This window comes from Montipora foliosa, chromosome 4 (genome assembly GCF_036669935.1).
Source record: "Montipora foliosa isolate CH-2021 chromosome 4, ASM3666993v2, whole genome shotgun sequence".
NCBI lineage: Eukaryota > Metazoa > Cnidaria > Anthozoa > Scleractinia > Acroporidae > Montipora > Montipora foliosa.
The window spans coordinates 49,249,544-49,262,416 of record NC_090872.1 but is presented as its reverse complement, the minus strand read 5'-3'; the positions used below and the strand labels follow the sequence as shown (position 1 = coordinate 49,262,416).

General features: G+C 40.0%; 1 protein-coding gene across 1 annotated transcript in view; it reads right to left on the bottom strand.

The window, feature by feature from the left end:
- Positions 1–12,873, bottom strand: part of LOC138000900 (uncharacterized) — a 59,013-nt gene that overhangs the window by 37,744 nt on the left and 8,396 nt on the right. Inside the window, exons 3-5 of the mRNA XM_068847572.1 lie at positions 4,665–4,952; positions 3,334–3,621; positions 676–963 (exon numbers count right to left, since the gene is read on the bottom strand). Of these exons, the coding sequence (XP_068703673.1) occupies positions 676–963; positions 3,334–3,621; positions 4,665–4,952 (864 nt within the window). The remainder of the gene's footprint in view (positions 1–675; positions 964–3,333; positions 3,622–4,664; positions 4,953–12,873) is intronic.

Sequence of the window (12,873 nt, the reverse complement as noted above, 5' to 3'; positions counted from 1 at the left end):
ACCTTTAATCCAGGTTTGAGTACTGTGTTTTGTAGAGTAATTTGTCATCATTTTTTGTTAAGTTTTGCCCCTGCTTGGTATTAAAAGTACAAAAATTCCTCTCGGTCACCTTTCTTTTGTTAATGCCCCTCTTATTGCAATTGGCGTTGCATTACTTGCCATAGAAGAGTACAAGTTGAAGATTACAATTTTACTGCATATGTCCAATCAGAATGGAGTGATCTTCTCAAATGCATTCTTAATAAATGGGAAATAATAAAGCAATCAAGTGTCTATTTGAATAGAACCGTTTATTAAATATAGAGTATTTCTTGACTGGAGTGGCGGAATTAAATCTTTTAAAATGCAGGGCAACATGACCAGATTTCGCAAAAGCAACATGTTTACGACAATAAAGTGCATTTTAGTACGAAAAAAAAGTCAAATAAACTGTACACAACAATTGAAATAATCGGAGCAGAACGCAAGTTGCCATTCTAGTTCTTATCTACAATTTCATGACAAATTTGTACACTGTTAAAGCCCGTCGGAACAAATACGACCATGCAAATTCAGTGTTTGATAAAGATGAAGTACACTTTAGTCCTTCGTCCTAGTTCATTAGGCTTATTTTCCACAAAAAAACACCGCATTTTATCTTTTGTGCATTTAATAGACACTTCTTTGGCATTTTACCTTTGATGACATAAACCTGATTGACCCCCGGTCCACCTTTGCCATCGGTTCCACAGGCTGCAGATCTGCCGTACTTGTCGAAGGTCTGGTCCGCTGTAGCACTGGCTGCGCACCATCCTCCATCTTGAACTGCAAACATCTTGTATCCTTTTCTCATTGCAGCCACGGCACACTTTGCAATGGCGTTCTTTCGAGCACCATACCATCCATCCAGAATGGAATCTTTTTCTTCCAATGGTTGGATGGCTCGATTGGAGGTGTCTTTGAAGCAGCCGATGGTTTCAAAACCTGATGGAAAGTCAATCTTAATATTTACTATATTGCTGTACGATTTTGCAAGACTATGGCACAACATAACAATGGAAATATAAAAGAAAAGGCCGCAAATAAAATTGCCCGTTCCTGAGTGTTATTTGAATTTCTTTACTGTTATTCAACCTAGATCCGCTTACAAAAAGTAACCGATCTAAACAATCCACCAAGGAAAACGGAAACCGCAAAAAGGAAAACGTTCTGAAAATTGGACGAGTACCTATTAATTCGGAATTTTGCGAGAATATCAACTGATTTTTTTTGCAATAAATGCTACCAAAAACTGCTAGAACATTTCTTAAGAAAAAAAGGACCTAAATAAACGTCAGGTAAGCTATGAAAGACCTTTAATACAGGTTTGAGTACTGTGTTTTGTAGAGTAATTTGTCATCATTTTTTGTTAAGTTTTGCCCCTGCTTGGTATTAAAAGTACAAAAATTCCTCTCGGTCACCTTTCTTTTGTTTATGCCCCTCTTATTGCAATTGGCGTTGCATTACTTGCCATACAAGAGTACAAGTTGAAGATTACAATTTTACTGCATATGTCCAATCAGAATGGAGTGATCTTCTTAAATGTATTCTTAAAAAATGGGAAATAGCAAAGCAATCAAGTGTCTATTTGAATAGAACCGTTTATTAAATATAGAGTATTTCTTGACTGGAGCGGTGGAATTAAATCTTCTAAAATGACATGCAACATGACCCGATTTCGCAAAAGCAACATGTTTACGACAATAAAGTGTATTTTACTAAAAAAAAAAGTCAAATAAACTGTACACAACAATTGAAATAATCGGAGCAGAACGCGAGTTGCCATTCTAGTTCTTATCTAAAATTTTATGACAAATTTGTAGACTGTTAAAGCCCGTGGGAACAAATACGACCATGCAATTTCAGTGTTTGATAAAGATGAAGTACACACTAGTCCTTCGTCCTAGTTCATTAGGTCTTTTTTCCACAAGAAAACACCGCATTTTATTTTTTGTGCATTTAATAGACACTTATTTGACATTTTACCTTTGATGACGTAAACCTGATTGGCCCCCTGTCCACCTTCGCCATCGGACCCACAGGCTGCAGATCTGCCTTACTTGTCGAAGGTCTGGTCCGCTGTAGCACTGGCTGCGCACCATCCACCATGTTGAACTGCAAACATCTTGTATCCTTTTCTCATTGCAGCCACGGCGCACTTTGCAATGGCATTCTTTCGAGCACCATACCATCCATCCAGAATGGAATCTTTTTCTTCCAATGGTTGGATGGCTCGATTCAAGCTGTCTTTGAAGCAGCCGATGGTTTCAAAACCTGATGGAAAGTCAATCTTAATATTTACTATATTGCTGTACGATTTTGCAAGACTAGGGCACAACATAACAATGGAAATATAAAAGAAAAGGCCCCAAATAAAATTGCCCGTTCCTGAGTGTTATTTGAATTTCTTTACTGTTATTCAACCTAGATCCGCTTACAAAAAGTAACCGATCTAAACAATCCACCAAGGAAAACGGAAACCGCAAAAAGGAAAACGTTCTGAAAATTGGACGAGAACCTATTAATTCGGAATTCTGCGAGAATATCAAGTGATTTTTTTTGCAATAAATGCTACCAAAAAATGCTACAACATTTCTTAAGAAAAAAAGGACCTACATAAACGTCAGTTAAGCTATGAAAGACCTTTAATCCAGGTTTAAGTACTGTGTTTTGTAAAGTAATTTGTCATCATCTTTTGTTAAGTTTTGCCCCTGCTTGGTATTAAAAGTACAGAAATTCCTCTCGGTCACCTTTGTTTTGTTTATGCCTCTCTTATTGCAATTGGCGTTGCATTACTTGCCATACAAGAGTACAAGTTGAAGATTACAATTTTACTGCATATGTCCAATCAGAATGGAGTGATCTTCTTGAATGTATTCTTAATAAATGGGAAATAGCAAAGCAGTCAAGTGTCTATTTAAATAGAACCGTTTATTAAATATAGAGTATTTCTTGACTGGAGCGGTGGAATGAAATCTTCTAAAATGCCATGCAACATGACCAGATTTCGCAAAGGCAACATGTTTACGACAATAAAGTGCATTTTAGTAAAAAAAAAAGTCAAATAAACTGTACGCAACAATTGAGATAATCGGAGCAGAACGCGAGTTGGCATTCTACTTCTTATCTACAATTTCATGACAAATCTGTATACTGTTAAAGCAAGTCGGAACAAATAAGACCATGCAAATTCAATGTTTGATAAAGATGAAGTACACACTAGTCCTTCGTCCTAGTTCATTAGGTCTTTTTTCCACAAGAAAACACCGCATTTTATTTTTTGTGCATTTAATAGACACTTCTTTGACATTTTACCTTTGATGACATAAAACTGATTGGCCGCCGGTCCACCTTCGCCATCGGACCCACAGGCTGCAGATCTGCCGTACTTGTCGAAGGTCTGGTCCGCTGTAGCACTGGCTGCGAACCATCCTCCATCTTGAACTGCAAACATCTTGTATCCTTTTCTCATTGCAGCCACGGCGCACTTTGCAATGGCGTTCTTTCGAGCACCATACCATCCATCCAGAATGGAATCTTTTTCTTCCAATGGTTGGATGGCTCGATTGGAGGTGTCTTTGAAGCAGCCGATGGTTTCAAAACCTGATGGAAAGTCAATCTTAATATTTACTATATTGCTGTACGATTTTGCAAGACTATGGCACAACATAACAATGGAAATATAAAAGAAAAGGCCGCAAATAAAATTGCCCGTTCCTGAGTGTTATTTGAATTTCTTTACTGTTATTCAACCTAGATCCGCTTACAAAAAGTAACCGATCTAAACAATCCACCAAGGAAAACGGAAACCGCAAAAAGGAAAACGTTCTAAAAATTGGACGAGTACCTATAAATTCGGAATTGTGCGAGAATATCAAGTGATTTTTTTTGCAATAAATGCTACCAAAAACTGCCAGACCAATTCTTAAGAAAAAAAGGACCTACATAAACGTCAGTTAAGCTATGAAAGACCTTTAATCCAGGTTTGAGTAGTGTGTTTTGTAGAGTAATTTGTCATCATTTTTTGTTAAGTTTTGCCCCTGCTTGGTATTAAAAGTACAAAAATTCCTCTCGGTCACCTTTCTTTTGTTAATGCCCCTCTTATTGCAATTGGCGTTGCATTACTTGCCATAGAAGAGTAAAAGTTGAAGATTACAATTTTACTGCATATGTCCAATCAGAATGGAGTGATCTTCTTGAATGTATTCTTAATAAATGGGAAATAGCAAAGCAATCAAGTGTCTATTTGAATAGAACCGTTTATTAAATATAGAGTATTTCTTGACTGGAGTGGTGGAATTAAATCTTCTAAAATGCCATGCAACATGACCAGATTTCGCAAAAGCAACATGTTTGCGACAATAAAGTGCATTTTAGTAAAAAAAAAAAGTCAAATAAACTGTACACAACAATTGAAATAATCGGAGCAGAACGCAAGTTGCCATTCTAGTTCTTATCTACAATTTCATGAAAATTTTGTACACTGTTAAAGCCCGTCGGAACAAATACGACCATGCAAATTCAGTGTTTGATAAAGATAAAGTACACACTAGTCCTTCGTCCTAGTTTAATAGGTCTTTTTTTCCACAAGAATACACCGCATTTAATTTTGTGTGCATTTAATAGACACTTCTTTGACATTTTACCTTTGATGACATAAACCTGATTAGCCCACGGTCCACCTTCGCCATCGGACCCACAGGCTGCAGATCTGCCGTACTTGTCGAAGGTCTGGTCCGCTGTAGCACTGGCTGCGCACCATCCTCCATCTTGAACTGCAAACATCTTGTATCCTTTTGTCATTGCAGCCACGGCGCACTTTGCAATGGCGTTCTTTCGAGCACCATACGATCCATCCAGAATGGAATCTTTTCCTTCCAATGGTTGGATGGCTCGATTGGAGGTGTCGTTGAAGCAGCCGATGGTTTCAAAACCTGATGGAAAGTCAATCTTAATATTTACTATATTGCTGTACGATTTTGCAAGACTATGGCACAACATCACAATGGAAATATAAAAGAAAAGGCCGCAAATAAAATTGCCCGTTCCTGAGTGTTATTTGAATTTCTTTATTGTTATTCAACCTAGATCCGCTTACAAAAAGTAACCGATCTAAAGAATCCACCAAGGAAACGGAAACCGCAAGAAGGAAAACGTTCTGAAAATTGGACGAGTACCTATTAATTCGGAATTGTGCGAGAATATCAAGCGAATTTCTTTTTGCAACTGGACCCTCTGTGCGGGTACACTGGGTTGCCTGTGGTATGTGCACCGTTCGAAACAATTTTTTTCAAGGTCATTAAGAAGTCATACCAGAAGAGGCGCTGTGGCTCACAGGTCCTTACACGTTCGTACGACGAAACAGATCTGTCCTTGCATAATATGTAGCTCTAACAATGCACGATATGGTTTTGGTATTGTCTATCATTGTAGTGCCATGGTAGAAGTCTTGGGTAAATAGTCTGAGAAGACGTGTGGTTACTAGCAAAGTACTGAACCCAGAAAGATTGAAGAAAATAAATGGGAAGTGAGAAACATTGGCTTCTGGGCTGACATGTTGATAAAGCTCTTTTCACCACAAGTTTAAGCGTGCCCGCTGAGCATCTGACAGCTTTGTATAATGCCGCAGTTCACTGAAGTTAAGAGTGAGTCCACGAGCACCAGGCAAGGCTGCTACATGCCATCTCACCGATTTCCATGAAACTTTGCCAGTTTAAAGGGTCTTCTTCAAACCTGAAAAAGACAAACTGGTTTGTGTTTTGGATCTTTCAGTGGGCAGATAGGCCACCCCCGTGAATTTAGCAGACTTTTACCATGTAAATTGCTTTAAATTGTGCAAAATATATGAAGCTCTCAGTACAACTGTATTTGACCTAATGATTTGAGGGTGTTCACACATATTGATACATCCTTAGTGAACGCAATGAACAAGTGTCAGTCAGTTTGACTGACGGCTTGTCAATCAACCCAGAAAAATAAGTGAGTGCATTGTGAGACATTTTGAAAAATTCAAATATTTGGGGATTTTGAAGTCAAATATCTCCCGTTGCCAGAGAGCCTCAACAGTAATTTTTATATCCCTTTGTAGTCCATTATTTTGTCTCTTAACAACATCAAAAATATTTTTGGGCACTCCCGTTTTTTCGGTTCAGATGCCACTTATAAACAGCACATAAAACGCGTTTCTTTCAACTTCACTTGACACACAATTCTGGCAATTCGCGGCCACTCTGGCAGACAAACCGAAATGTTCCAGCTTCTTATACGAGAAATTTATCACGGACGGTAAGAAATAATGAAAACTTCTGATATTTTGAGAAGACATCGAAGATTCACATTAAAAAGAGATGCATGTCACCAAAATATCGATGGTAAAATCGCGATGTTTCTGTTTTGAGGTTGCTATTTTAGAAATTTGCTTCTCAAAATCAGCTAATTGCTATTGTACGGCATGAAACATTCATAATTGTTTCATTTAACTGTTTATTTTCATAACTGGGTTTTCACAGTTTCCCAGCTGGGGGATTTCAAGGTCACATGTCAAATGCTTTTTGACAAGCAAATTCCAGTGTACAATACAGAAAATAAAAGGAAGAGAAAATCTGCCAACTAGCATATACAGGGATGCCAGATGATCTAATAAATTCGTAATTTAAGCTTTGCTTCCAGGAAAGAAGATTAGGAGCGATAGGGTTGTTGTCGCTTAACATCATTGAACATTTCATAACATTCCATGTGACGCTTAGGAAATGTAGTGTGACTTGCATTTTATACATTCACAGATTGCTGATGTATTTCACTAAGGAAATGTATTAAGGTGATCCAGAGCTCTATGCATGTATTTTTATGCTATAACCACTTAAAACTGTTGGACAACATAAAATAACTGCAGCCAAAGGAAAGAAAAGCATGGGTGGACACAAATGGACAAGACTGAAATGATTGTTCTCATTCAAACTTACAGTGCGGGCCCTCTGCAAGTGGCCACTTTTGTTTAGGGCGGCGAGTCGGCTAAAGTAGCGAGCAATCTGCTGCTCTATCAACCAGTTGGTGTTGGCAAACATTTTCTGGCCAGTGTCATCTCTTAAAGACGTCATACTAGAAGCGTTTGCCCTCTTGCCGGTTTCCAGTCCTGTCCGAAACATGTCTACCAAATGGCTCTTGGCTTTCTCTGAAAAGGCAACTGATTTCCATGGTCTCCTCAGGGCCCATCCGAGTTCCAACTGTCCAGCCGGGGACTGGTCATCAGAATCTTTTGCTGATGTCTGACCAGGACCGTAGCCACCACCTACGGAATGACACGCCTCTGTCCATTTCCCCTTTATCTCGTCGTACGCAGACTCTTTGGCAAGCTTTAGCATGTGCTTACCGACATCCAGGTGCCTTTGGAGAGCGGCGAATGACTGGAACGTCTTTACACATCCTTCCTCTGGACAGGAAAACTTCGCGCTTTCTTCATCTGTCTGTGACAGGTGAGGTTGTTCTTGTGATGGCCCAGGCTCAGAGATGGCTCTTGATGACTTGACCTTGCTAATATGTACCTGCTTCCATGATCGGTCTCTTGAAGGGTTTCACTATGATGAGCTCAGTGGGACATCCTGGCCAAACCTGTTCCAAACCTGGCCAGCTGGGTCTCGCTATAGAATTTTCCCAGACCGACATCATAGGCACGCCACACCCTCATGCCTCCATTCTCTTAAGAGAAGTTGTGCAATCCCTACACTCCTGTCATGGTATGCTTTGTCATTGTCTGCGCAGATGGTTGTGCTCGACACACTGCCGCATAACAGCCCTTTATTCCTCCTTATGACTCAATAGCAGCTTTCATGTCGCTGGCTGTCTTTACATCATTACCTTTATTTAGGAAGCGGCGCATGTGGCTTTTGCGTGCTGCGATCCGGCGATCACAGATGTCTTTCCCTGCTTGTGGTTGTCATAGCATGCGATTTTGACTCCAGTACGATCAGCACTGCCGGGGAGTGACAGCAAAAGATAGCCGCAGTGGTAGAATCCGGCGTTGTCGGACATCAGTACGCCTGGCTGAGATCTGGCTTTAGAGCTTTCAGCGTTGCTAAAGTGTTTTCTATTATGGATGCTACCGCAAACCAGTTCTGGATGCACTCGTCGAAAAGATGAATGTAGGTTCGCGTCTGAAAATGAGTGGTTGATTTTAAACAAATGAAGTCTTCATTGGATAATCTCTGTGACATTTTTAGTTTGCTTTGGTGTCGGTTAGATTTGTAAAACTGTGCGCCTTATTATAGTGCTGCCATGAATTTAGCTTTAAGTTTTAAATTTCAGTTTTATTTTATGGGATAAGATGAAATCTAGTACCTCGATATTCTCGTTATCTGCTTTCAAAATAGCAACAGTAATGTGCCATGGCTTTCGTTTTTTACAGAACCAATCGCGCTGCGTCTCTCTATAGCCTGTTGGCAGGAACTTTATGGCCCAGTCCATGTCTTATAAAGTCTCCGTTTGCGAAAGGACATCTACAACAGTGGTCTTCACAGCATCTTGGTGCACGGATGTACAATGTGGGATTTCCACTCTTCAAGTCTTGGAGCTTGGAGATCGTGCTCAAGTTCCTCCAGTTTTTCATTGTCGCTAAGAAAAGGAAAGATAACAAGACTGTCAGCCTATTGAGATTAATGTTCAGAGTGATGGACATCCTATGGTTTAATGCATAGGGTCACGAATTGGTTTCAGCAAATAAGTGCCTTCAGTGTCAGGGTTTCTCTCATGTACTCTTCATACACAAATAAAATTAGATAATGCAACTTGAATGTCCAAGATGGCATCTCTCAAGTCACTGCATCGGTCACAACTGATGTTGTGCTGATGGGAACAGGTTCCACGGTACTCGGCTTCATCACAGCTTAGCGCTTACACACTGTAATGATCGGCACAGGGTGTTTCATTCGAGATGTGCAGCTTGAAGTCAGTGGACAGATAGCGTCTACCATCTCGGAGACGTGAGACAATTCCTCTTGCTTCTTCGTCTTGAAGGCCTGCACTAATATGATACCATAATTCTGGCGTATCTTAAAAACCCAGAATTATAAATTCAATTGAGTAAACACATGATCAATCTTCTGTGGTCTTTATTACCTGACTTAAAAAATCATCTTGAAATCGCACATGCAAACGCGGTAGCACCAGTTCCTCTTCGGCTGTCTCAGGCATCTGTTCTGTTCCCTGCTCTCCAGATGGTCCTGGAGTCTGATACAAGGCCTGTTCCCCACTAGGAACTGGAGTTTCAGAGGGCACTAACGATCCTGTTCCCAAGGTGGTAACATCAGAGTCCAGTTTCTCTTTTTCCAGTTCCTTAGTTTCTGCATATACCTAGCAATTGGAGCTCGTGTCCGCTTTCCAGAATTATTTTTAATGCAGTCATTGCAGTGGATGCACCTACCGCCCCAGGCTGTTAAAAGTGTTGCAAACTTAGTTTCTTAATATCTGTAGATAGCAAAGCTTTATCTAAAATACCTGCACCAACTGGGACAACATTGTTCCACTTTGCTTTGATTTCTTTTGCCATCTTGGGATTTGTCCCCCTCTCAACCTTTCGCCTCTGATTTCCATGTAGGGGATGCTGGCACTTCGTTGTAGGTCTGAATCTTACTCCAAGTTCTGCTCGATGTTTGGTGCATATTGTGAAATTGCGGCCATTGGAATCATCAAATGAACCAATGCGAGCCAGAATATGCTCCTTCTCAGATGCAACGCTCGTTTGTGATACTTTGACGTCACTCAGATGTTCTTTTATGAACTCAGGCGTACAAGTTGCTGCCGGCCTGGCCAGCGCGAAGAAATATCACATATGTTTCCACAGAGGCTGGTAAATGAACGCAATAACTGAGCCATCGCAAATCTCACAATTTGAATGCGTACTTGAAATGACGGATTCCACAGTATGTGGCCGTAAATGATAACTTACGTGGATGAAATGCGATCAATGCAGTTGCCGAAGTGAAGGAGTGAAAACTTTTGGCGGAAGTGTGAATTCTTTGATAGGCGGTTATGTTTAAAGTGATTTTAATTTCAGGGTCGAAGGAGTGGGTCGCACTAAGGAAATTTTGACCAAATTTGTGTTTGTGTAACATTAAAATCTGACATCACACGACATTTCCTTATGCGACCGATGTTTCACAAATTTCTAAAATTTCGGAAATTTCGCAGAAACTTCAAAGACACCGAAGTGTATGGGTGGAGCAGGCAGATTTTGAAAAAAATCGAAAAAAACAAAAGACACCGCTTCCGGAGCTGTCAATGCCAGTCATTGGACCCAGATATGACCTGCAGTTAAATGGCAATGTTATTGTACACTGGAATTTGCTTGTCATGAGGCACTTGACATGTGACCCTAAAATCCCCCCAGCTGAGAAACTGTGAAAACCCAGTTACGAAAATAAACAGTTAAATGAAACAATTATGAATGTTTCATGCCGTACAACAGCAATTAGCTGATTTTGAGAAGCAAAACATAAACATCGCGATTTTGCCGTCAATAGTTTGGTGACACGCATCTCTTTTAAACGTGAATCTTTGATGTCTTCTCAAAATATCAAAAGTTTTTATTATTTCTTACCATCCGTGATAAATTTCTTGTATAAGAAGCTCGAACATTTCGGTTTGTCTGCCAGAGTGGCCGTCAATTGCCAGAATTGTGTGTCAAGTGAAGTTGAAAGAAACGCGTTTTATGTGCTGTTTATAAGTGGCATCTAAACCGAAAAAAAGGGAGTGCCCAAAAATATTTTTGATGTTGTTAAGAGACGAAATAATGGACTACAAAGGGACATAAAAATTACTGTTGAGGCTCTCTGGCAACGGAAGATATTTGAAATCATCAAATATTTGAATTTTTCAAAATGTCTCACAACGCACTCACTTATTTTTCTGGGTTGATTGACAAGCCATCAATCAAACTGACTGACACTTGTTCCTTGCGTTCACTAAGGATGTATCAATATGGGTGAACACCCTCAAATCAATAGGTCAAATACAGTTGTACTGAGAGCTTCATATATTTTGCACAATTTGAAGCAATTTCCATGGTAAAAGTCTGATAAATCCACGGGGTGGCCTATCTCCCCCCTGAAAGATCCAAAACAGAAACCAGTTTGTATTTTTCAGATTTGGGGTAGACCCTTTAAACTGGCAAAGTTTCATAGAAATCGGTGAAATGGCATGTAGCAGCCCTGCCTGGTGCTCTCGTAGATTCACTCTTAATCCCTGTTCGGCGGAGTTAGTGTTTGGATGGGAGACCAAAACAATATACTCCTCATAAAACAGAAGCATCGGACCGAAAATACTATTAACGCTAACAAATGCGAACTCAGCAAGGTACAGATCTTGTTAGCTTGCTTTATGCAAAAACAAATATTGATGCAAAAGTAAATAACTATTGATACACATTTTTTAGAAAGAGCAGAAGAAAGTCTCCAGGACGGTCGATCGAGAATAACATATTTACGACATGAAAACAACATTAATTTTGAACCGTGAATATAGAATATAAAAAGTTACGATCAGCGACAAACATTTTGGGAGATTTCTGCTACGTTCAAATAAATCGCCAAATCGAAAGTGACATGGCCGGAATTCAGCGGGCGCCGTGATTAAGTTACCGCGGCATGTTTACTCGCCAAACAGTGAAGCATCTGTGTCAAATGATGGCAAGATACTGGGTTTTTGTAAGTTTCTTTTTCTGTCAAGTGTTATAAAGTTTGACGACGAAATGAGCGAAGTCAAAGCAAAGATCACAATCCCCCAACTCTTGTTTATTCAAAGTCAAAATTTACTCTCCAAGACGCGTTCGACGTTATTCATCACCAGGTAATTTCGTCATTTTGGAAATGGCAGCTACTTTATTATTCATCTGCGTCACAATTTTTCACTGATTTTGGGGTTCATTTTGTTGAAACTCAAGCACGCTTCCAACAGGCCTGTGAACCCTTCCTGCTTACAGAGCAATACTAAAAAACTTCTCCCATATCTCATTTCAACCTTAAGCTCGGAAATTCAATACACAACATGATATTATAATTCACAAAGGCAGAAAATACCACAGAATCCTTTTCCAGCGAAAAATTTATTGAAACAAACAACATTTTTGCTCTTAGAGGCGAGAACCTCTTCCTATTTCATTGCGTGCGTGAAGGCAAGAAACTCAATCGTGTCAAACTACCATATACTTCAGGTAAATACAGCTCACTTTGATTTCGTCTCGACGGGCGATAGATTGTTGTCGAAGTCCATTACTCGTCGCTTTTAAGATTCCACCGTCTGTATATCCAATAGACTTGCCATTCATGAGCTTCATAAGGGTATATTTTGTTCAAAGATCCACTAAAACGCCACTCGCGCTACATGAGTTAATCGTTCTACTGTGTCCACCAGAGAAATCTACGCATTTCCCACTACCCTCTCGATACTAAGAAAATACGCGCAGAAGGCTCTATGCACAAAGCCACTACTTAGCAGGGGAGTGACAGGCAAGACTTTTACCGACACGGAAAAGAATAAAAAAACGACGAAATAAACGCAGATTCCTACTGGGTTTGCCATACTGGCAACCCAGTAAAAACGTGTTAACATTTGCATACTCCCATGATTTTGCCTCCCTCCAGACTCTCTCGGTAACCTTGAACGGATTTTGTAAATGGTACACTGCCGCCGTTTCCAACTAAATTTCCCATTTTGCTTACCATTTGAACAAACCTAGCACCAACCGGTTTCTGGTCGTAAATGGTAAAGCCCCATTTACACGAGCAATTTTCCTTGACAAGGAAAAATTGCTCGTGTGGATGGGGAATAGTGGACAAATTTTCCTTTTCAAGGAAAATCTGGCGT